We start from the raw sequence: 25,842 nt of genomic DNA, 5'->3' as shown, positions 1-25,842 counted from the left end.
TATTAACTATGAAAATTGGAAGTCCTTGATGGGGTGAAAGGCCTGTAACATTTTGGGACTCCCCAGTTTCAATCGTCCTTAATTCCTATGTACCCAATAAATGAAGCATTAAGAAATATTGGAAAAACAGAATTGAAAATACTGACAGATGAAGAATCCGTTTATTAATATTCCAAGAAATTACAATGCAGCTGCTTAACAGTTAGGACCAGAAGGAACTCTTATTATAGAAAAAATTAAACAATTTGTATGGTCGCCATTCCTTTTATATTCACAGGTGGGACTGATCCACATATCATAATCGTCAGGACCCCTCAAAATTGTGAAGAACCCTGTTATTCAGTAGGGTTTAAATCCCTAGGGACTTACTTGAAGCCCTTAACAAATGAAAAGAAAATTAAGATAAAAGAAAAAAAAATCAAGGGCATTTGCTTTTCTTCTGCCCTAAGTAATAGCTAAGGTCGAACCATTGTCCATGTATGGTCTATAGACTATTATGATCAATTGAACCTCATTACTTTTGGTGCAAAACCTCAATAACCTATCCAAGGTATTAGGCTAGAACTTTCTCCCAAACAGAGAGCAAACATTGGCAATTTTGCCATTGTACTCACAAGTTCTTCCACTCCTCATCCTCTCTAAAAGCTCTACAGTCACATCTGTTATCATAAATCTGGTAGGGTGTGGTCCTCCTCTTGACCAGTCGACCCAAGTCAAGCTTCGGTTCGAGTTCTTCTCCCAGAACTTCAAGCTCACAAATATTGGTATGTAGTGCTGATCTGAGTAACACGAAGGCTTACAGTATCTCCCAAATAGAGAGAAATAGTTTCGGCCAGAGGCTACCTTGGTGGCCAGGTCTCGGTCCATCTCGAACCACTGAGCACCCTTTCGCCATTGACTAAGCTTGATATGTGGCTTCATGCAGAGGCTGTATCGGCCACGACCGACTGGGCCTGGCTCATCTTAAGCCTCTACGAAGGATTTGGTAGACCCAATGGGGTAATTGTAGACTGTGGAGAAGTCGAAGAGGGGAATGCATGTCTCTGATAGAATTTGCTGTCTGAAAATGTGGTGATCAAGTGGGAAAAACCAAGAATTTGGTGCCTAAAAAAAAATTCTCGTTAAGTGATAACATCAAAATGTGGCGATGAATACCTTAAAGGGGGTTGGTTTCGTACCGGGGATCTTGGTGCCAATGCCAGAGAAGGAGACCGGTTTCTTTGATATCTGGAAAATGAAAACATCAGGAAAAAAGAAGAAAAAATAAACAATGAGGTGAAAGGTGGGATGGAGAGTACCGCCGGTTGTCGTTTTAGGTTCCGGTGCCGGAGAAGGAAAAGATGATTCTGCCGCCGGTTTCTCTGATATCTGAAAAATGAAAATATCAGAAAAAATAAAAAAATAAAAAAATGAGGTGAAAAGATGGGCTGGAGAGTACCACCAGTTGTCGTTATAGGTGCCAGTGCCGAATGAGAAGATGCTCTGGCAAGGGAGAAGCAGTTAGGGTCAGGCACTCGAGAGGGAGGGGAGGGAGAAGAGGGTTTTGGAGATACCCTAACCTAGAGTTGTCGAATGAAGGGTTTGAGCTCGTAAATGTGACTTTTGGAGGGTAATGGAAGGGGTTAACGTCCGTTAGTCCCGCATGTGTTATTTAGCATCTCTCGTGTGAAGGGACAGATGGCGGATGGTGAGCGTGTGAGGCATTTGTGGGAAAAAATCGGGTGGGGCGTAGATTTGAACTTGGGGTATCCAATGGAGATGGGGAAAATTGCTATCTCTATCCAAGTCTAAATATCATTTTGTAGGTTGGTGTTTAGTCATTGTAGAATTGTAATTAATTAAGATCCAACTAAGTTAAATAGATAAATAATTAATCTAGATTACATGAATTTGGTATTTTTAATAAATATTATTAAATATAATTACTAAAATTATCATAAAACAAATAAATTTGAGAAAAACAATTTTTATGCTATTGATAATTATTGTAATTATTCAAAATGATCATAAACTGTCATTTATTTTATTTTCAATAATTTTATAATACTAACAATTATTTAATTTATTGAATAAAAACAAATTTCAAAATTGTGTATTTTATTGTTAATTATCTAAATGAAATTAAATTTCGCATTAATCAGCTAAATTTTAAAAAATTCTATTATACTAACAATTTAAATTAAATTTAATTTCACACAGTAATTATGATAATGATGCTGTGAATTTTTTTTTAAATCCTTTATGACTGTCCAAGGTCTAAATACAAAACCATTTACCAAAACGAAAACGATCTGTATACAAACCCAAATGTAGGGTATGGGCGGGTGGATTATCCACTCCATTTCAGTCTTACTGCAAGAAGACAAGTTCCCTTCTCCACGCGTACAACGACTGTAACATCCACGTGGGCGATAAAGATTGATCCTTTAAAACCAGCTATATGCCTAACTACTATCCCTGTTTAATGACAAAAATACCCCTCTATGCATAAAGAGACGAGTAAAAGAGAGGCTCGCTGGTAGTCTCCCTGGGAAGAAGATGATGGAAGCTGTGCCTTCGCCTTTCAGGTTTCCGATTTCAAGAGGAGGCCCCACCCCTGTACACCTCCTCACAACCGCCGCTGCTCTGCGCCTCGGCGACATTCTCCACCTCCAAACCCGCCACCACCTCGAATCACGATTACATGTTCTTCTTCGTTCCTCCTTCAAGGTGCGAAACCTTTGCAAGCTTGGACAATTTTAATCTCGCTTTCAGCTTTGAAGATATCCATGTAGAATGATTTGAACGCATATACATGGTATAGGTGAATGCCGTGGACTTGCATAAGATGCTAACAGTATCCATTAAGCTTAATGGGAGTTTAGGTTGCTGTTCTAGCTGGTTTCGCTTGGACTCTTTGCAATCCTGATTTAACACTTGACCTTCCAATTTTTCAAAATTGTTAAAACAACATTTTTTATTTGTTTTCCTTTGAAATGGGTTTCTTTAATTTTTCTCAATTAGCTGGATAATCTGGACTTGGGTTAGTGACTTCATGGTTGAGTGCAATATGTCAACCAATTCAGGCATGGGCTCAATCCCAAGAAAAAGATGATTCTTTACTTTCCCTGGACTTCAAAGATTTGTTCCTTAAGCAGAAAAAGCAGAGCTAGGTGGCTTGAGTGGGATGATACAAATCGGATTCTTTAATAACTTCTAGATAGCTCCACATTATGGTAATAAAATGAATAAAATTTATTCGGAAGAAGGGTTTCATTAGAAGAAGAAGATATAGAGAGTGAGAAGCTGAGATGGCAGATACTTAAAGAATTTTTTGGGTACTGCTGTGCTGAGGATAGGGTCAATTGAGAGAACATGCTAGTATATCAAAACCCCTTGGATGACTGGATGATTGATTTATGCAGAGAGGTTTCAGACAATGAAATTAAGGAGTCCTGAGTCCATTTTCAGAAGGAAGCCTGACGTGGCTTCTGACCCTGATGGTTTAAATGCAAACCTTTTTCAAGCATGTTGGGGATATTGAAGGGAACAATTTAATGACCATTGAGAAGTTATCTCAGGGGTAGGAAGATCTTGGAGGAGGTAAAGTACATGTTCATTGTTCTGATCCCAAACAAAGTCAAATCTAAGACCTTTTCAAACCTATTTCTCTTTGTGGTTCTCTGAACAAGTTTATTTTCAAAGTTCTTGCCTTTAGGTTGCCAAGTGTAGTACTCTCCTAATGTCTCCAAGGCAATCTACTTCATCCAAGGGAGATCAATTATGGTACTAATAGCAATTTGTATAGTGCTCTCTCAGACATATAGCAATTTGTATCCCATAACAAATCATCACGGAAAAAAATGTAATATAATAATCTAATGTACGTACATGATCACAGCTTTGTACATCTTGAATTGTTTCCCTTCACAAATTAATACAATTGTGTTTTACCCTTTCTCAAAAGAACAAAAAGGATGTATAATAAGGGAAGCAACAGCCATCAAGGTCGGTTTACTAGGTCTAAAGATTGACTTTGCTTTGGGATTAGAGCATGCGCTGGTGGAAGGCAATTATCAAGTTATAATCGGGTGGATGCTGTCATCCATAGCTGGGTTTCCCGACATACTGTTGTTATGGCAAGATTCTTGACTTCTAGAATGAATAGGTCATTTAGGTGGATTCCAAGGTTTGTGGACTCATAATCTGATGGCCTTACTCATGAAGGTTTGGCAGGGAAAGTCTGTTTTGGGAGGCTTCTGGCCAGGGATGATTTGTATTTTGTTTTTCAGTTTCTTGTATTGCATGTGGTCAGTGCATAATACTGCTGTTTATCCCTTTCCATTGCTTTGACAATAAGCAGTTTTTGTTGAGGTTTACCATGTATATGTTATCAAATACCTCCAGAAGAGGTTATTGAGAACTCAAAAATCTAAGCCAATAGTCCTACCCATACTGCATCTTTCTTATTCCTTTCTTCTGAACAATTGTATTTATCTTTATATAAAGGATGATTGCCAATGTTGGTCCTAACTACCTGGGTATTAGGAGGGGTGGACTGGATGGGAACCTTACCTTGAGCATTTTCATGCACCAAGTGGCTGCTCTTAGACTCGGACCCACTTACTCACACTTTTCAGCCGAGATTTTACCATTGCACCAATGGTTCCTATTGTTACAACTGGCTCAGTTGGTAAGGTCTATGACTGGATGTAGTGGAGACTTGAGAGTGGACTATTGTCTTAGTTGGTAAGTCCTACATCGAGAGATTATTATTAAAAAGGATAAAGAGATTAACATATCATTTTTTTAGTGAGGAGGCTGTAAAAGGATCAAGAGTCATGTGGCTGAAAGCAGGTGATAACAACACCGCTTTCTTCCACAAGTTTGCCAATGCAAGAAGAAGGATTAATTCCATAAAAGGCTGGAAATTAGAGGCCGATTAGTGGAACAAGAGAAAGATATAGCAGATTCTTTTGTTGGTTTTTACAAAGATCTCTTCAGTGAACCCTGCAAGAGAAGACCAAAATTGGATTGTTTGAAGTTTGATTTTCTGTTAGATCAGCAGGCCTCAGATTTAGAAAAGCCCTTGAAGTAAGGAAGGCTTTAGAATAGATGGAAGGGGAAAAAACTCCTGGTCCAGATGGGTTCACAATGTTATTCTTTAAGAAATTCGGGGAGCTTCTTAAAGCTGATGCATTAAAGGTTCTGGAGGAATTTCATGATTCTGCAGCCTTGGAAAGAGCTTGAGTGCAACTTTTATATCCTTATCTCCCAAGAAGAAAGTGTAAAGGAGATGGGCCCAATGACCCATAGATTGTCATTTCATGTTATGTTATGTTTCCCTCTGTAATGGGCCTTATTCTAGGCCCATACTCTGTAATGTTTTGTTTTTGTAATTTCTTGCCCACTCAAGGGCCTCTCTGTAATATTTCAAAGATTAACTTAATAAAATGTTTAGAGTGTTAGAGGGGGGTTTAGTTCGAACCTCTCACTCTCTAACTCTCATTGCCACCAACTCTCTCTCTCTTCTTCCTCTTAATCATCTCTTGTTTGTTTATTTTCTGGTTTGCATCTAATCTCAAGCAGTTCCATACATCAAGATGATTGTTTTTCAACTTGGTATTAGAGTGGGCCATTGCTTGGCGTGACCCACATGTGGTTCTAGTTCAACCAACTACATGAGGAGGTTCTAGGGCTGAAAGTTTACAGTCATTTATCTGGTTCTTAGAGGTCATTGGAGGATGCCCAAGTCTCTACACACTTGGAGAAGGGTTCGGTGACTAGGAAGAATCGGAGAGCAAGGTGTTCGGCCTAATTTGAAATCAGAGAAAAGGATTTCGAAGTTATCTCAGAGAGCAAGGTGTTCGGCCTGGTTTGAAGTTCAAATAAGAGATTCTCTTACTATAAGTTTTCTTAGTTTTTTGCTGGGTTATTTTTTGTTGCTTGGGAGGACTGCTAAAGCATTCAAACCCCTCCTCCATTCTGCCCTACTGTTGTCGGACTGATTCAACTCAGAAATTTATGGGTTATTTTGGAAGAGCAGTTCGGCTGTTATTGGACTGCCAAGCTGCTGAAACTGATTTGGACTAAGTGGTACTAGTCTCTTTTCAGCCCAACCTCTTCTTGGACCTATACAGAACACTATTGAAGTGGTTTCTTCTAGTTAACAGTAGGCTGTTAACTACTGCACACTGAATGTTTGACAAAAGGTCTCTTAAGGACTGTGGACTTTTTTTCTTTCTCTTTGGGACAACGGTTGTTGGGGACCTGAAATACTTTGTGATTGGGGGTTTGTTGGTTGTCCCTTGAAGGCTGAAATAGTATAAAAAGAGCTACCACTGAGCTGGACTGTCACAGTTATCAAGATTGAACTGATTCTGTGAGCTGGTTGTTGTTGCTTATTCTGCTCAAACTAAGCTCATCAAGAAACCCAGTACCTTGGAAAACTTATTAAAATCCTAATTGGAGCCTTTGCATGATGGATTTCTCAACCTTGAAAACAAGAATGTTGTTGAATATGGACAGACTTTGGGAACCCCAACCGATTCTATGTTGGCTGTAACTACAGTTAAACTTGATGGGACCAACTACTTGGCTTGGTCACAATCAGTGAAAATCCATATTTATAGCAGAGGAAAATGGGGTTTTATTTCTGGGATCAAGAAAGCTCCTCCAGAGGATGATCCATCTTATGAGAGATGGATGCAAGAAAACTACACAGTGATTGGGTGGCTTGTGAATTCAATGCAGCCACAGATTAGTCAACATTATCTTTGGATGAACTCGGCTAAGGAAATCTGGGATAGTGTTGCAGAAACTTACTCCCAAAAGTTGAATGTTGCCAGAACTTACAAACTGAGAAGTGATGTGAAGAATCTAAGGCAGGGGGAGAAGTCACTTGCAACATACTTCTCAACCCTGAAATCTCTATGGCAAGAGATTGATTTGATAGAGGCTGTGACATGGGATACCCCTAATGATGCTAAAACATATAGGAAATTAGTTGAAAGGAACAGGGCCTTTGAGTTCTTGATAGGGTTGAATTCTGAATATGACATCACAAAGCAAAACATTTTGTCTAAGGAAGATGTTTCATTGCTTCAAGCATATGCTTTGGTTAGCAGTGAAGAGAGTAGGAGGCAAGTGCAGGTTCAATGAGTCGGTATCAATGATCATTTTGCAAATATGGGATTTAAACCCAAAGGGGTTACAGGAGCTCCCAGTGGCACAAGAAAGAAGGAGGTGGTGTGTGAATATTGAAAGAAACCGAAACACACCAAGGACAAGTGCTGGAAATTGCATCCCAGTCTTGTCCCTATCCGATTCCAGAAGAAGAATGATAGTAGAAAGACAGGAAGTGCACATGCAGCCACAAGTACAGATACAGAGGTTGGGTCTGCCAGTGCATAGTTGGCAGCCATGAAAGCTGAATATGAGAAGTTTGGAAAGATGATCAGCCATCTTGAAGGTGTAACTTCATCATCCAACCCTTCTGGAAGTCCAGCCACCACTGCATTTGCTCACTCAGGTATAAGGGCTTCTGCTAACCATGCATCCACCTCAGGTAATCCCAAGACCCCTTGGATCATAGACTCGGGTGCTTCTGATCACATGACTAACCTTTCCACTTTGTTTGTTTCATATGATTTGCTTCCTGGTCGTGACAAAACCACCTTAGCTGATGGTTCTCTTGCCCCTATTCTTGGCAAGGGAACTGTCAAGCCTACAGATTCCTTACTCATATCTTCCACTCTTCATGTACCTAAATTAAATACCAACTTATTATCTGTAAGTAGCTTGACCAAGTCATTGAATTGTTGTGTAACCTTTTTCCCTTCTCACTATGTGTTTCAGGACTTGAAGTCTCGGAAGGTGATTGGGAGTGGCCATGAAGTGAATGGAATATACTTGCTCGACACCCCTAGCCAATGCTTTGATCATCCCAAGAATGTTGCTTTTGGTTCTACTTCTTCAGAGTTTGTTAGTCAAATTATGTTGAGTCATTGTCGGTTGGGTCATTTACCTTTTTTTGCTTTAAGTCATTTATTTCCCAAACAGTTTAAGGGAGTCAGTGTGTTCAGTCTCAATTGTGAGTCATGTCAGTTGTCAAAGCATTGTAGAAACAATTACCCTGTGAGCAATAAAAGATTTTCTTTTCCTTTTCATATTGTGCACTCTGATGTGTGGGGGCCTTACCACTTATCCTCTATGGGGGGCTACAGATATTTTATCCTGTTTATTGATGACTTTTCTAGATTCACTTGGATATACTTAATGAAATCCCGGGATGAAGTCTCAAGACTTGTGAGGCAATTTCATGAGCTTGTTTTAACCCAATTTGATACCAGAATTAAGGTTTTCAGATCTGACAATGCAAAAGAGTATTTTGAGAAGAGTTTATCCTTGTATCTCTTTGACATGGGGGTTATTCACCAAAACTCCTGTGTTAGAACCCCTGAACAAAATGGAGTTGCTGAGAGGAAAAATAGACATATTGTTGAAGTTGCAAGGAGCCTTTTGTTTGCCTCACATGTTCCCACAAGATTTTGGGGTGATGCTGTACTTACTGCTACCTATCTCATAAACTGTATGCCATCCAGGGTTTTAGGGTTTAAATCCCCCTTCAGTCTTCTTCATCCAGACAATGATCTCTTCCCAATTCCTCTTCGTGTGTTTGGCTGTACTTGTTATGTTCACATTCCAAGTGTGCAGAGGCATAAGTTTGAACCAAAAGCCCACAAATGCATCTTCCTTGGTTATTGTTGTTTTGATCCAAAGACTGACACCCGATATGTCTCTATGGATGTTACCTTTGATGAACTTTCTCCTTTTTATGGTTTCTCTTAGGAAGGACAGTGTCAACAGGGGGAGGGTCTGTCACAAGTTTTTGCTCTTCCTCTTCCTGTCCTAGTTGAGTCTCTTGACAAGCCAGTATCCTCACCAAATGAATCAAGGAGGATCAGCCACTTCATTCCTCTTGTCCTAGTGCCCCTATTTCTTTACCTCCTCGTCCTACCCATAATCTCAAAGTGAATCAAAAGCAGAGATCCAGGAATGAGCAAGTAGTTTCCCTTACAATAGATGAGGCTCATACATTCCCAATCACAAATGAGATAATAGGTATTGCTTCAGCCCCCTTGGAATCATCCTTCCCAGATCTTGATGTCCCCATTGCTATTAGGAAAGGAAAGCGGAAGTGCACTGCACACTGCATTTCCAAACACATTTCTTATGACCTACTTTCTCCTTCATACTTTGCTTACTTCTCTTCAGTTGCTTTTAACCCCATTCCTAGGTTTGTATTAGAAGCTCTTGGGATTCCAGAATGGAGAGATGCCATGAAGTCTGAAATGGATGCTCTACACAAAAATGGTACTTGGGAGGTGGTGGATTTGCTTGAAGGGAAGGATCCAATTGGGTGCAAGTGGGTTTTTACCATTAAATACAGGGCTGATGGGATTATTGAGAGGTACAAGGCCAGACTTACTGCAAAAGGCTACACACAGACATATGAGATTGACTACCAGGAGACTTTTGCCCATGTTGCCAAGATGACATTTGTGAGGGTTCTTTTATCTCTGGCAGCTCACTTTGGTTGGCCTCTTTATTAGTTAGACATAAATAATGCATTTCTGAATGGTGACTTACATGAGGAGGTCTACATGTGTCTCCCTCCAAGAATGTATGTGAAAGATATGCAAGGAAAGGTATGTAAATTGAAGAAATCACTTTATGGCCTCAAACAATCTCCTAGAGTTTGGTTTGAAAGATTTAGAGCTGCACTTGTTAAATTTGGCTATGTTCAGACAGTCAGATCATACTCTTTTTGTGAAGAAAAGCGGATTTCTAGTAATGTATCTCATTGTGTATGTTGATGACATTATAGTGACTGGTGATGATGCCTTAGGCATTTTGGCCCTTAAGTCTTTCATCCGTACAGAATTTGAGATTAAGGATCTGGGGGAGTTGAGATACTTCCTTGGCATAGAAGTTGCTAGATCCAAGGATGGGATTCTTATTTCCCAGAGGAAATATGTCATTGATTTGTTGTCTGAAACTGGAAAAATGGGTGTAAGACTAGCTGCAACTCCCATTGATATGAGTCACAAACTTTCAGCTTCGGATGGAACTTTGTTGGAAGACAAAGGGGTCTTTCAGAGATTTCTTGGGAAGCTTCTGTACCTGTGCATGACTAGGCTAGATATTGCGTATGCTGTCAGTTGTATTAGCCAGTTCATGCATGCTCCTAGAGATACTCATATGGCAGCAGCAGAACGGATTTTGTGCTATCTGAAATGCTCTCCAGGAAAAGGAATTTTATTTACCAAGCATGGTCATCTGAAACTTGAAGCCTATACTGATGCTGATTGGGCTAGAAATATTGATGATAGAAGACCTACTTCAGGGTATTACAGTCTAGTGACTGGTAATGTTGTCTCTTAGAGGAGTAAGAAACAGTCAGTTGTGGCCCCATCCTCCGCAGAAGCAGAGTATAGAGCCATGGAACATGCAGTCTCGGAATTGTTGTGGCTAAGGTCCTTAATGGAAGAACTTGGGATTGATCATGACAAACCCATGATGTTGTACTGTGATAATCAGGCTGCCATCAACATTGCTCAGAATCCAGTACAACATGATAGAACCAAACATATTGAGGTTGATAGACACTTTATTCGAGAAAGAGTCTCCTTCGTGAAGTGTGTCTTCCATTCATTACTTCTGAAGGACAATTGGCAGATTTCCTCACCAAGGGCATTTCCAAGGCAAGGTTTCAACATGACACTGGCAAGCTGGGCATGATTAACATCTATGCTCAGCTTGAGGGGGAGTGTAGAGGAGATGGGCCGAATGGCCCATAGACTGTCATTTCATGTTATGTTATGTTTCCCTTTGTAATGGGCCTTATTTTGGGCCCATACTCTGTAATGTTTTGTTTTTGTAATTTCCTGCCCACTCAAGGGCCTCTCTGTAATATTTCAAAGATTAGCTTAATAAAATGTTTAGAGTGTTAGAGGGAGGTTTAGTTCGAACCTCTCACTCTCTAACTCTCATTGCCGCCAGCTCTCTCTCTCTTCTTCATCTTAATCATCTCTTGTTTGTTTATTTTCTGGTTTGCATCTAATCTTAAGCAGTTCCATACATCAAGATGACTGTTTTTTAACTGAAAGGAACTACTGAGCTAAACGATTTCATACCAATCAGCTTGGTTGGAAGTGTGTACAAAATTTTGGCCAAAATTCTGGTCACTAGACTAAGAAAAGTGATAGATTCCCTGATCTCCAAGTACCAAGGAGCTTTTGTTCACAACAAGCATATTCATGATGTGGTTCTCATAGCTAATGAGCTAATTGATTCAAGGAAAAGAAGCGGGAAGAGTGGGCTGGTGTGTAAAATAGACTTAGAGAAGGCTTACGAGCATTTCAATTGGTCTTTTCTGGATTATTTGTTGGAAAAAAATGCATTTTGGCTCAAGATGGAGAAGCTGGATGAAAGTATGCATATCCACTCCAAGATTCTGTGTGCTTGTTAATGGTGCAACTGGAGGTAACTTAAACAGTTCAAGAGGGTTAAGGTAAGGGGATCTCTTGTCTCCCCTCCTTTTTTTAATAGTGATGGAAGGTCTAAGTAAACTGGTAGACAAGGCTGTGGAGAGGTAGCTGTTGGAGGGTTTTGAAGTGAAGCCGAGTGGTGCTGCTATTCCTATTCTGCAATATGCAGATGATACCCTCTTTTTTTGTTAGGCATCGGAGGAACAAGTTCTTAATCTGAAAAATCTCCTTTTCTGGCTTGAGATTGTATTAGGCCCAAAGGTGAACCTAGCAAAATGTGAAATGATAGCAGTGGGAGAGGTCTCTAACATTCAGAGTCTGGCTGGTTTGTTGGGCTGCAAAGTTGGCCTTCTACCTACAAACTATTTAGGGTTGCCACTTGGTGCCAAATGCACATCCAAAGTCATCTGGAACCCAATCTTAGAGAGGGTGGATAAAAAATTGGCCACTTGGAAAGCAAGGTATTTCTCCCAAGGTGCGAAGGTGGCCCTTATTAAGAGTGTTCTAGCAAGCTTGCGAACTTATTTTGTGGCTCTCTTTCCAATCCCCTTGGAGGTAGTAGAGATTTTAGAAAAAAAGATGAAAGATATTCTTTGGGTGGGCTGGAAAGACTCACAAATACCATCTTGTGAACTGGGGTCAGATTTGCAAACCCCAATCACAAGGAGGCCTGGGGATAAGAAATTTAAAATCCTTTAACCTAACCTTATTAGGAGGTTTGCTGCTGAGCCAGATAACCTATGGATGAAGGTAATAGCTGGGAAATATGGGCTAGATAATAGTGGATAGGAAAGTGGTTCAGATTTAAAATAGGAGATGGAAGAAGAAGGATCAGATTCTGGCTGGATCCTTGGACTGGGGAGAGCTCTCTTAAAGAGCTGTTTCCCACCTTGTTCAATTTGGCAGTTGATAAAGAGGTGCTGTTAGCTGACTCTTTTGTGCTGAGGGGTAATAGCATCTGCTGGACTCCTTTTAGAAGGGACTTTAATGATTGGGAGATTCAACAGGTAAGAAATCTCCTAGCTCTTCTCCAAGCTCAGGCTTTAAATTTACAAACTCAGGATACAAGAGTGTGGAAATGGAACAGATCAGTAGAGTTCTCAGTAAAATCCTTTTACAGATTTATAGTGAGAGGAAATGAAGTCCCTTTTCCCAGCCGGGCCATCTGGGGGACAGTGGCGCCCTCAAAAATTAATATATTCTTTTTGTTTGGGTGGCAGCTTTATAGAGATGCCTTTCCAAAGAGGTGCTGGTGAGGAGAGGCTTTATCTGCAATGACCTGAGGTGCACCCTTTTTAGTGTGGAGACGGAATCAGTTAATCATCTGCTTTTACACTGCAAGTTTGTCTCGGAGATCTGGAGCTACTTTGTAAAGATTCTGAAATTAAGTTGGTGCATGCCTGCCTCAGTTAAAGCATGCTTGGAGGCATGGCATGTACCAGGGATGACAAAGAAAGGAAAGGTTTTCTGGTCCTCCATTCCTTTGGCAATTCTCTGGGCTGTGTGACTTGAAAGGAACAGTAGGATTTTTTTTATCACAAAGTCTCCTCTGAAGCTGAGATCATCAACGTGGCCGTAGGGTTTACTCGAAGTTGGTTGTCTATACTTGCAGATTTTAAAGATGATACATCTGATTGTACTTTTTTGAGCATGGCCTTTTTTTGAAGTCTTTCTAGTTTGTTTTTGTACAGCTTCTCATTGTACAAAGGACCTTTTGATTAATACAATCATACTTTACCTTTACAAAAAAAAAAAAAAAAAAGAAAAGCTGTAAAAGGTGTGCAACAGAAGCATCTTATGGTGGAATACATTTATACATGGGAGAAATCTTAAATGAAGCATAGAAAACATTTATGGTGGAATTGTTGCTTTTATGTGCAAAATGAAAATCATTGATTGACATATTTATCTTTCCATGAGCTTCCTTTCCCATTGTAATTTTGTTGTCAAGCTGAAACATTACTTTGCAAATGAAATTTGGACACGAAGATAGAACTTAGAAGGAGCAACTCTTACTTGGCATACATGCATGGTACCATGGTGGAATTGTTGATATTGTGTGCAAAATGTTAATTATTGATTGGAACCTTTATCTTTTCATGCTTTCCCTTTCCCATTGACTATCCAAAATGAAGGCAACAGATTGAAATATGAATGGGATTCAATTGATGTGACCCATAAGAATTTGCTTTCTCTTTTGCTAACAGTCTAATAAGTACAGTTACCCCACTCGACTGCAAAAAACAATAAAGGCTGTAACTTGAGACATATGAAAGCTTTGTGTTGAGTGGGCCGACTTGTGTTTAGTCTATTCTCTTTTAAATTAAGATATTGTTGGACCTTGGGCCCATTAGTTTTTACTTTTTAAAGAGCTGTAATTACTTAGTTTGAGTTGTCGCCCTACTAAGGGCATCCTTGTAATATCTCATACTTAAGTTAATTATAAATAGAATGAGGGGCTGGCGGCTAGGGTTAAGTTAATCCATCCTAGTTGACCTTCTTTTCTTTTCTCCCCTTTCCTCTCTTGCTGAAATCCCCAACTTTCTACTCTTCCTTTCACAAGAAGCTTGGCTGAAATCAGCACATAAGGTTTTCTACTTGGTATCAGAGTGGGTTGAAGGTTCTTGAAGAGATTTATTCCTGCAGCCCTAGATCGGCCGACTGCATGGAGTTTTAAGAGGCTGATCGGAGCTTTCAGGTAAGCCCAATTTATGGATTTTCTTGATGGATCTGTATGCCCTGTAGCTGGTCTAGGGTTTCTCATCAGAATCAGGAAAAACTGGAGAAAGGGGAAGAATCCTGATTTTGTTGGACTCTTCAATTTTGACCTAGGTAGTGGCGCCCTATTTTTCTAGGGTTCCTCTGGGTTTTTTGTAAGGGGCGATTCAAGTTCCATGTGGTTCGGAGGCCTCTAGAGAGGGCGGTTGCTTTTTCTCTCTCTTCTCCCCATCTCACCAAAAAGGAATCTTTCGTGGAAAGAAAGTCCAGGACACCAAAGGAGTGTTGTTGGTTTCAGAAGGCATTCTGTTTATTCTTGTTGCATTTTTTAGCTGTTTTCTAGACTTCTTTGAGACACATGGAGGGACACAGAGTTGAATATAAGCCCGGGAATGAAATAGGACCAGTGGGAGGAGGTGTTGGAGACCCCTTCGGAGCCGGAACCATTACTATAGTTAGGTTGGATGGTACAAATTACTTAGAATGGTCCCAATCTGCAAAGATGGCCATTGGGACTGGTGGAAAATTGGGGTATATTACTGGTGAAGAGTTAAAACCCGAAACTAGCAACTCCCGGTGGGTGCAAGAAAATTATATGGTAATGACATGGTTGTGTAATTTTATGTTGCCACATATAAGTAAAAACTTTTTATGGGCAAACACTGCTAAGGAGATATGGGATGGGGTTGCAGAGACCTATTCACAGAAGGAGAATGTTGCTCGGGCTTATCAACTGAGAAATTAGATTATTGCTACTAGGCAGGGAGATAGATCTGTTGCAGCTTATTTTTCAGTCCTTAAGACCCTGTGGCAGGAGATTGACCATCTAGAGACTTTTGCTTGGGAAACCACCAAGGATGCAGCTACCTATCAAAAACACTTAGAGAAGTATAGGGTGTTCGAATTCCTTGCTGGCCTTAACCCTGAGTATGACATTGCATGACAGCATCTTCTTTCCAGGGATAGCGTCACTCTCTCCCAAGCATATATCATTCATCTCAGGAGAGGAGTGCAGGAGGGATGTAATGATGAAGAATCTCATGTCTGATCAGTCTGCTATGGTAAGTGCTGTGAAACCTAAACAGAATGGCAATGAGAACAAGAAGGAAGACAAAAGGGACTTAGTCTGTGACTACTGTAAGAAACCAAAGCATACAAGAGATACTTGCTGGAAGCTTCACCCACATCTTGTGTCGACCAGATTGAAGAATAAGAGAGGAAATGCACATATGGTAGTTACTGGTGACACTCCAGCCCCCCCTACTATAGCTACCTTGGAGTGTGTTGCAGCTGCTGCAGTAAGGACCGAGCTTGAGAGGTTTGGGTTACTTCTGAATCAAAGGGATACAACTAGTTCCAATTCAGCCGCAACCGGACAACAAGGTACAGGTAGCACAGGTGGAACTCACTCTACCTCCCTTGCCCACAAAGGTAGTCCACATGTCACTGCAAACTATGTTTCTGCTTCAGGTAAGGAGAGATCTCTTTGGATTATAGACTCTGGAGCCACAGAGCACATGACTCGTTGCTCCACCATTTTCTCCTCTTACCAGCTTAGTTCTGGCAGAGATAGGGTCTCCACAGTTGATGGATCCCATGTTCCTATTGCTGGGAAGGGATTTGTCAAGATTAATGATTCCATTTGTTTACCCTCTGTCCTCCACGTTCCTAGATTGAGCACCAACTTGTTATCTGTTAGTAGTTTGACTAAGAATCAGAACTGCTCAGTAATTTTTTCTCCTGGACATTGTATTTTGCAGGATCTGGATTCAAAGAGGACGATTGGGAGTGGTCGTGAAGTGAATGGAATCTACCTCCTGGATACTCTTCCAATTCACCAAAGTCATCATGTTTGCAAGGACAGTGAGTCAAAACTTGTGGATCGGATTGTACTTTGGCATAATCGTCTGGGTCATTTGTCTTTTTCTTCTTTAAGTTCTTTGTTTCCAAACTGTTTGAGTCTGTGAGTCTATCAAGGTTAAAGTGTGAAGGTTGTGAACTTGGAAAGCATTATAGACACTCTTTTAAACCGAGTAACAAAAGATGTTCTTCTCCTTTTGATGTTATTCATTCGGATGTGTGGGGCCCTTATCATGTTCCCTCTATGGGCGGCTATCGCTATTTTCTTCTGTTTGTGGATGATTTCTCTTGATATTCTTGGATTTACTTGATGAAATCACGCGATGAGGTACCATCCTTGGTGAGGCAATACCATCAGATGGTATTAACACAGTTTGGAACTAGAATCAAGATGTTCAGATCTGACAATGCTAGAGAATATTTTGAGAGACATCTTGCCTCATATCTGTTGGAGTATGGTGTTGTCCATCAGAGTAGTTGCTTCTACAGTCCACAGCAGAATGGTGTTGCAGAGAGAAAGAACAGACACATTGTTGAGACGACAAGAAGCTTGATGATCACAGCGACAGTTCCGGTTCGGTTTTGGGGTGATGTTGTTCTCACGGCAGTATATCTGATTAACAGGATGCCTTCTCGTATACTTGGATTCAGCACTCCATTCAGCCTTCTTTTTCCTTAGGGGGAGATGTTTCATATTCCCCTAAGGGTGTTTGGGTGTGTCTGCTTTGCGCATATTCTTGGTCCTTACCGTTCGAAGCTTGATTCCAAGGCAAAGAAATGTGTCTTCCTTGGATATGCAGAGAATCAGAAAGGGTACCGCTGTTATGATCCAGTCTCTGGGAACCGGTTTGTTACTATGGACATCACCTTTTTTGAATCTACATAGTTCTTCTCAAGGAATCCTTCTCAGGGGGAGTGTTTTGGGGAAGTAAGTCAGCAGTCTATCCCTCTCCCAGTTCCAGTTCCTGTGTCTACTACTGTGCTTGACAACCATCCGATGTCACCTACCTTGCCACCCCCTTTGCATTCCGTCTCACAGTATCCGTCTCACAGTATTATTCATGGCAGAGACTTCATAAGGAGGTTGATTCCACTACAGCAGAACTCACACCACTTCCTGTCGATCCCTTGGAGACTCCAGATTTGGCTGATACAGATATAGGTATTCCTCTTGATCCCTCTACTATTTCAGTTCCCATGGTCCCACTAACACTGTTACAGATAACCTTGATCTCCCTATTGCTCTTAGAAAAGGGAAGAGGAAGTGCACTGCTCATTGCATATCACAATACTTATCCTACAGTGGACTTTCTCCTTCCTACCGTGCTTTTCTCTCTTCTCTTGATTCCGTGTTTATACCCAAGGGTATTAGTGAAGCTCTCTCCAAACCTGAGTGTAAGGCAGCTATGCAAGAAGAGATGGAAGCTTTGATTAAGAATTAGACATGGGAAATTGTGGACCTACCAGAAGGCAAGGAGGCAGTTGGATGCAGATGGGTTTACACAGTAAAGTATAAGGCAGATGGAAGCATAGAGAGGTACAAGGCAAGACTTGTTGCAAAAGGATACACACAGACCTATGGCATTGATTATCTAGAGACCTTTGCACCAGTTGCAAAGATGACTTCTGTTTGGATACTCCTTTCTCTTGCTGCCTCATACTCTTGGCCCTTGTTTCAACTGGATGTGAAGAATGCTTTCCTAAATGGGGATCTACAAGAAGAGGTGTATATGGATCTTCCAACTGGTTTTTATGATAATGCTAAAGAGGGAAAGGTATGCAAGCTGAAGAGTCACTATATGGCTTGAAACAATCCCCCAGAGCATGATTCGACAGATTCAGAAAGGTCGTGATTGTTTTTGGCTACACTCAAACTCAATCTGATCACACCTTGTTTGTGAAGCGCAAGGGATCCTTGGTGTCAATCCTAATTGTTTATGTGGATGATATTGTTGTCATTGGAGAACTGAGATACTTCTTAGGCATTGAAACATGGAACCTGCATAAGGAATTTGAGATTAAGGACCTTGGAGAACTGAGATACTTAGGCATTGAAGATGCAAGATCGAAACATGGAATTTTTATCTCTCAAAGGAAGTATGTCTTGGACCTTCTCCAAGAAATAGGGAAACTTGGAACAAAGGCAGCTAGCACTCCCATTGATCAGAACCATAGAATCAGTGCATCAGAAGGTGAATCAGTAAAGGACCTTGGGAGGTACCAAAGACTTGTGGGTCGGCTACTATACTTGTGCATGACAAGACCGAACATCTCCTATGCAGTAAGTGTAGTGAGCCAATACATGCATGCTCCACGAGACCAGCACTGGAAGGCAGTTGACAGGATCCTTGCTTATCTAAAGGGACATCCAGGTAGAGGCATATTGTTTATTGATCATGGACAGCTCAAGCTAGAGACCTATACAGATGCGGACTGGGCAGGATGCCTTGATGACAGAAGATCAACTTCAGGAGTGTGCACCCTAGTTGGGGGTAACCTAGTCTCATGGAAGAGTAAAAAACAAACAGTTGTGGCAAGATCAAGTGCAGAAGCCGAACATAGGGCCATGGCACATGAAGTTTCAGAACTTCTCTGGATCCATTATCTGTTGGAAGAAATCGGTGTTTAGGCAGAACAACCTATGATGCTATACTGCGATAAACAGGCATCAATTAATATTGCTCATAATCCAGTCCAGCATGACTAAACTAAGCACATTGAAGTAAATAGACATTTTATCAGAGAAAGGGTAACTTCTGGAGAAGTTTGTCTTCCATACTTCTCTTCTGATCTGCAGTTTGTTGATGTCCTCACAAAAGGCGTTGCAAAGAATAAGCTGGAGCATGATCTACGCAAGTTGGGGATGTATGACATCTACTCCCAACTTGAGGGGGAGTGTTGAGTGGGCCGACTTGTGTTTAGTCTATCTCTTTTAAATTAAGATGTTGTTGGGCCTTGGGCCCATTAGTTTTTATTTTTTAAAGAGCTGTAATTACTTAGTTTGAGTTGCCGCCCTACTAAGGGCATCCTTGTAATATCTCATACTTAAGTTAATTATAATTAGAATGAGGGGCTGGCGGCTAGGGTTAAGTTAATCCATCCTAGTCGACCTTCTTCTCTTTTCTCCCCTTTCCTCTCTTGCTGAAATCCCCAACTTTCTACTCTTCCTTTCTCAAGAAGCTTGGCTGAAATCAACACATAAGGTTTTCTACTCTTTGCTTAATTTGGGAATTTTGATTTTTAGTCATAAGTCCAACTATCAATCAATAAAGCTTCCTCTACCGGTGGTCCATCCATGTCTCATGCAGTTCTTCTTGCCTGCATTAGCATTATCTGTTCAGCAGTACGTTAATTGCACTAGAGATCTTTCAAAGACTCTGATATCTTGATGAAATTGAAGTTTGCAATAGAAGGGAAATAAATAGAAGTAAAATAGGAGCAGGAGGAAGGAAAGTTCACTGTGGAGTAAGGTGCTTGCGCATGTGCGGGGGAGGGGATGTGGAAAATTTGTCATTTATGTTCTTGGCTAGATCAGACTTAGGACTCTTCCTGCTTCTGGAATTCCATGCATTTAGAAGAATAAAGGCCTGGATCGTTTTACTTGTGTATGGCTTTCCTCAATTTTAGGCTTTATTTGTTTCTTGTAGTTTCTTGCAGTCCTTTTATAAATTTAGCTGTTCACTTTTAGAGCTTTTGGTCATCTTAAATCACGTGGATTTACTTGTATATTAGATATGAAGTAGGTAAACTGGTGAATAAAAGAAATGTGGGGCACTGATCCTACTTCCTCAACATTTTGCATCTTCCTTCAAGCTGATAATTTTTCCTTTTTTTGTTTTTATTATTTTTGCACATGGACCATGCAAATTGATCATGTTGCAGTTAAGTTGTTCCTTCAATGATGAAGTATTCATATATTTTCATTTTCATTTCTTCATTTTAGTCTAACCCTCAATTATTTCCTTGTATCAACAGGGATTCTCTCATTTTGGTCATGTATATGGGTTAAAAAATGCATGGCTTGAAGGACCACTTCTATTCAAAGGATTTTGTTTTCTTGAATCACCAAATGATTCTCTCTCAACCAGATTTAAATCTTACTTCTGTTTCTTTAGTGCCAAAGATTCTAAAACTGAGTTTGGAGATGAGGGAAAGTCATATTTGGAGACTCCTAAGAGAAGGCCCCCTAATGGGAGACTGTGGACCAATGTTCTCCTTGCACTCAATATCTTGTGAGTTTATACTTTTTCATAATAAAATGTAATATGGGAATACGTGCTTTATGAATGTGATATCTTGTCTTATTTAACCTGTTTATTAGCAAAGTAGGTGTACTTTTAGTTGTTAGATTTCCTTTTTCAATTTTTTATGATGTGGATTATCCAATATGCTTTGTCCATCTTCTGGTTATGGTGTAAATCATGGTAAACAGTGCACCGCATTTCTTTTACCTCATCAAACAAGTTTTTTCATTTGTCAATGCCAATGCAGCTACATTACTTTACAATAAATTAAAGGAGAACCAATAAAGCAAACTAATTCTTTATGTATGATAAGTTCCTTTGATGTATCTTTATTCAACTTCTTACTAACATGTTTTCATTTCTTATTTCACTTGCACTTGGTGTGATATCTTCTTTCCCTCGAGAGATGCCATGTCCCACTTGTTGCCCTGGAGAAATTTGCTATAACCATGGATCCAAGGCTAAGCTATTATTGTATGTTTGGAAACTATGATCTAGAAAGATTATTCATGTAATGTTTGGTGCTTAACCTCTGTTTCCCATTTTTCAAATGTTCTAAAACTTGCCTATCTCTAAAGATAAAAAAAATGTTTGTAGTCATTCAAATGGAAACCAAATAAAACATTGTAAGGACAGTAAAATTTGAGAGAAAGAGTTCTAGACAGAACTAACATGCTTTTGTGGATTGATCTGTGAGTTGTGCCTTGGTGATGATCACTTCTGTTTTTCTGGTTGCAAGTCCTTTATCAGAAGGTGGTTTTATCTCCTTCTGTAGTCCCCTTTTGGGTGCTTAGAGCCCATTTGATAACTGCTGAAGTGGCTGAATGGAATGATTTGTAATTTTGTGTTTCAGTGGATAATATTATCAAATAATAAGATATTCTAAAGTATATTAATCAACCCAAGGGAAGAGATAAACTGCTGAAATTTATGTCATACTGGGTGGAGCTTCTTGTTAACTGGCCTATGCTACTAATTCTGAGATTAAGAAGGTTTATTTTACTGTATTGTCTTTTCTATCACTTGTCCTTTGCTGTATAGCCATGTGAATTTCATCATTATTCGGTGATCTCCCATGACCAGGGTTTATGTTGCACAAATTGCAACCCAAGGGAAGCTGTTACTGTGGGGTGCTAAGGTTAGAAAACCTTAAAAATAAATGTCCATAATTCATTTTCATGCAGAAAATTCCTTTTTCACACTCATCTCATCTCAGCTTTATCAGTTCACTATGTATGCAGATTAATAGCCTCATTGATAAGGGACAATTATGGCGGTTAGCTACTTCATCTTTTTTACATGGAAATGTTGGGCATCTCATGGTCTGCTTTAAGGCTTGCTCCCTGGAATTTCTGAATTATGTTTGCTGTTCTTTTATTTTTATGGTAACCTTCAAGGTAAAAGTCAATTTTGTTCTCAGGTCAATTGCTATTCTTTGAATTCTATTGGTCCCATGATGGAGAATATCAGTGGCCCCAGGAGATTTCTTGCTGTTTATTTCACTTCTGCAATTGCAAGTAATCATTTGTATACCTACTAAATAGAAGATGAAATTGCTTAAGCTTATACCAACAACTCATATTCTTAAGAAAATCAGGTTCGGCGATGAGTTACTGGTTTTGCAAAGCACCTGCAGTTGGTGCGTCAGGGGCCATTTTTGGATTAGTAAGTTCTTTAATTCATATTTCTGTAGCTTCCTAGTTGTAGGAACTAATTTGTTCAGAAGCAAGACTAGCTGCTGAACTAGCCAGAAGGTTGTTTGAAGATAAAATGTTAGAAATTGTTGAAAGAAAGAAAAACTGTTTTCAAGAAAGGGGATAGACCTGAACAAGGATTTCAGAATTCCTATGTTATTTCATGAAGAGCTCTTACTATTTTATTCATCTGTGAAGCAAAATTAGTTAGCAATGCTTGTTAATGGGTCATGACTATTTTTTTATTTGAAATATGAATTTTAAAAATTAAAATTTGGTGAATAAGGATTATACAAGTCCAGCTTGAAAAAAGATACCCTTAATAGAGTATCAATTAGTTTTTTTTTTTTTTTTTTTTTGTGTTAAAGGATACATTTGTTGGTAGTAATTCTTAAGCAATAAGGACTTGTATTCATTAACTATGATCCATCATCAATTATCTTCTTTAATTTTCTTTTGTTCAGGTTGGGTCATTTGCAATGTTTGTCTTGAGGCATAGAAATCTTTATGGGGGTGGGAACCAAGAATTACAGCAAATAGCAAATGTGATTGCCCTAAACATGGTATGGTTCTCACTTGACCTTTTGAAATAATTTATGTCTTAAAAATCATGGTTGGAATACTCTGTGAACCAACTCATTCTGTGAATCAGTACACTACTTATTGCTGATAAAAAAAATCAGTATACTACTTATTTCCAGCTTATCAATTCAAGATTGTTTGCTCCCCAAATTCTAGGGAATTTTGGGGCCAATTGTTCTGATTTGTTGGATGACTTGGTCTGTCGGTCAGGTTTTCAAATCAACAATGGCCTTTTACAATGGGATCTAGACTGCTGTATATTTCTTTTAATGTTTGACGTGTTTTATGCATGAATTATAAATTTTCCATGTCACCATGTGCACTGACCTGACTCAGGTTTCTATTAGATGGATGGAGAAGTTAATTTCAAGTGACATGGTTTCAAACATAATGCTAATTACAATATAACCTTATTGCAGATGATTGGGATTTTATCCAAAGGCATTGATAATTGGGGACATGTAAGTTCATTCAGTGTAAATTTTTAACATTTTCAGTTTTTTAAGCATTTTGTGATTTCTGACAATAAATTTACAGTTGGGAGGTTTTCTTGGTGGAGTTGCCACATCATGGCTTCTGGGCCCTGCATGGAAGTATAAATCCCGGTCCAATGATGGAAAATTGGTTTTTTCTGACAGTGCACCAATTTTCTATCTTATTGATAGGAAAAGAGCAACTTAGTAATCCAACTTAATTGTGAGTCTGTGACCCTCATCAGCTGCATTTTGCCAATACATTTACCTCCGATGCTATTTTCATCTTTTCTTTTGGAATGTTGAAAATACAGCATGTGCAAGCAGAATATGTTCACACCTTGTTAGTGGAGTTAAGATGAAGACCATGAATAGAAATGGAAATATAAAACAGCTTGTAACAAGGTGTAAGGTACACTAAGCAATGGGACTACAGCAAATTGAAAAAGAAGGGGATTTGAAAGTAATAGGATGGCTGCAGTCAGGTTGTTTGGGTGCATGGATACATACGCAATTGATGAGGGAAATTATCAGCCTAACAAGGGGGATTGATGCTTGCTTCAAGTGGATAAGAAGATCAGCTAATGGATTAGGACATACCTAGCAAAACAGGGGATTGTTGGGGGGAATATGTTTTGGGCAGTGTTGTAACTCGGTGATTGTTTTCCAAACCCCTACACTAGGGGTGACAGGTGTATTTTAAAATCTGTTTAACGAAGTTACTGTTTCCAATAAAATATCTTTTTCTCTTAAATCTTCTGTAACACTGTATAATGTCAGGTATATATCAGGGGTCATGATTCATTGTGTATTGTAATTTTAACATTGTATTAATTCCTTCCACTTAAGCTATTTTTTATCATATTTGGATCCAGATACATCACATTTTCTGTCAAATACGTCAGGCAAAATGTAGGGACACATTGCTTGAATGGGTCCTTGATATGCTTGCTAAGAACCATTCCAATCTTCTGATGTTGACTATTAGATGTCTCATTTCCACGTTATTTTTTGGGTAGACAACTAAAATTGTTCCATGCACTGGATTCCATTGCTTGATTCTCTAGCCACGCTCTTCTGATTGCATTTTCTTCATGAAATAGCTGCACTGTGCTTTCTGATCACCTAAGCTGTGGACGGTCATGAAGGAATTTTTCCATTTGGTGACTTAAAATGATAGGGAGTGATGGTGAAATCCTGGACTGACTAGTCTGAAGAGTGTGGTAACTTCATGCAAAAAAATGCTGGAGGTTATCTGTTAGTAACCTTACTGAAAATTCAGGGGGCTGCATCTGCACCTTTCTTGCCCCTTCTACACACTGAAACAAAAGGAGCCAGAAGAAAAAACATTACTGAGTATAGCAGTTCAAAGAGGTGGGTTTCTCTTGAGCTGCCATGTTGATTTATCCATGATGCAACTGATTCAACTATAGATGCTTCAGAACTTCTAATTAAAGGATAGGCCGAAGGGAGGGACTTAACTCTTTTCCATCAGACAAGGGGGATGAGAGATAAATGCATACATTTCTTTGGGGTGCTATCTCAGTTGCCACTTGGCAAAGACTTGGAGGCTTGTGGAAAAAATCAGCTTGATCAAATATTCAAATGGTCATTAACGTATGACCAACGTATTACTGCTGATGCCTTATTGATTTAAATTTTTTGAGCAAGCCATCAAGGATATTTGGAGTTTTGTTTTTCCTTCGAAAAGCTTTAGGCCCTGTTCGCTTTTTAGTAAGTTATTTATCCGGGTAAATGCAATTATTTGGGTAAGTTTTCTTAGGAAACACTTGCACGGGTAAATGCGTTTACCCATGTTCTTTTATTTCTCAAGTAAATAAGGCAATGACCATTTTAACCATAAATATCTATTATTAAAAAGAGGCATTTTTGTCCCATTCACGTGTTGGCAATTTTCCCCTAGGTGGAAAAGTTATTTACCCACCAGGCCACCTATGTACCATTTACCCGGGTAAACGATACCTAGGAAAATAAACTTTCCCTAGTCCCCACATTAATATGAAAAAAGAACATGGGATTCTTGATCAATGAGAACCAAAATCTCATTGACCAACTTTCTCCCCTCTCAAAATCCAAAATAAAGAATGCCCCAAGGATAAATTCATTCACCAATAGAATTCATCTCTTACTATATTACATGAGAAATGAAGGAGTGAGGAGAGGACCAAGAATTCAATTACAAGACAAACCAAATTTTGCTAAATTATTAGCAGCATATGCTAAGCGTCACTCATTACCCTCATAGTCTCATTTTTTTTATGTATACCGAAAAAAATCTGTCAGTTTTCTTTATCTTCCTTTTTATTAGATTTATTTTGAGCTCTCTAGATTTTATTTTTTTGAAGCCCTATTGTTAATCCATCAAAAAGTTGCAATGTATCAATCCATATCATAGATACCATTATTAAGCGGATATTTGTCTTGGCTTTGGTGCAGCAGGTCATAAAAAGTTAAATTTAATAACATATTATTAACTTGTATCTTTACATTGCAGACACCGGTAACTAATACTATTTTCTTAAGAATTTAAACTTTTATAAAGTTTCAATTATTAATAATAGTTGTACATATAGCCATATCTATTGATAACTTGTTGAAATTTTGAACCTTATTTAATTATTATTATTATTATTAATTTTAACTCCGTGGAACTGCACACTAGGGGCCAGTCTATCCCCCAACCCATAACCTGTCAACCTTGGTACAGGTCAAGGTGGAT

The 25,842-nt window shown here is 39.3% G+C and overlaps 1 protein-coding gene and 1 pseudogene across 6 annotated transcripts; one reads left to right on the top strand and one right to left on the bottom strand.

Moving 5' to 3' along the window:
- Positions 1 to 305: 305 nt before the first annotated feature.
- Positions 306 to 1,244, bottom strand: LOC148852102 (glycosyltransferase BC10-like; annotated as a pseudogene). The gene is made up of 2 exons (XR_016099418.1): positions 1,179 to 1,244; positions 306 to 1,104 (listed from the first exon to the last, which is right to left on the bottom strand). The product of XR_016099418.1 is annotated as a glycosyltransferase BC10-like (transcript).
- Positions 1,245 to 2,506: 1,262 nt separating this feature from the next.
- On the top strand, positions 2,507 to 23,964 carry RBL10 (RHOMBOID-like protein 10). Of its 5 annotated transcripts, none has more exons than XM_088947837.1 (10): positions 2,507 to 2,709; positions 20,085 to 20,341; positions 21,437 to 21,491; positions 21,595 to 21,675; positions 21,774 to 21,870; positions 21,951 to 22,018; positions 22,512 to 22,610; positions 23,049 to 23,090; positions 23,167 to 23,325; positions 23,417 to 23,964. In XM_088947837.1, exons 1-9 carry the CDS (start codon positions 2,539 to 2,541, stop codon positions 23,308 to 23,310), a joined length of 1,014 nt encoding a protein of 337 aa, XP_088803963.1. In that variant the 5' UTR covers positions 2,507 to 2,538; the 3' UTR covers positions 23,311 to 23,325; positions 23,417 to 23,964. The 5 variants fall into 5 exon arrangements, with proteins under 5 accessions (XP_088803963.1, XP_088803964.1, XP_088803962.1 ...); XM_088947840.1 differs by having other exon boundaries at positions 2,518 to 2,709; positions 21,579 to 21,675; XM_088947838.1 differs by lacking the exon at positions 23,167 to 23,325 and having other exon boundaries at positions 2,510 to 2,709.
- Positions 23,965 to 25,842: the final 1,878 nt, after the last annotated feature.

This window comes from Nelumbo lutea, chromosome 5 (genome assembly GCF_056320005.1).
Source record: "Nelumbo lutea isolate HS-2025 chromosome 5, American lotus-T2T, whole genome shotgun sequence".
In the NCBI taxonomy this organism is placed as follows: Eukaryota; Viridiplantae; Streptophyta; class Magnoliopsida; order Proteales; family Nelumbonaceae; genus Nelumbo; species Nelumbo lutea.
This window is presented reverse-complemented; position numbering and strand designations above follow the sequence as displayed.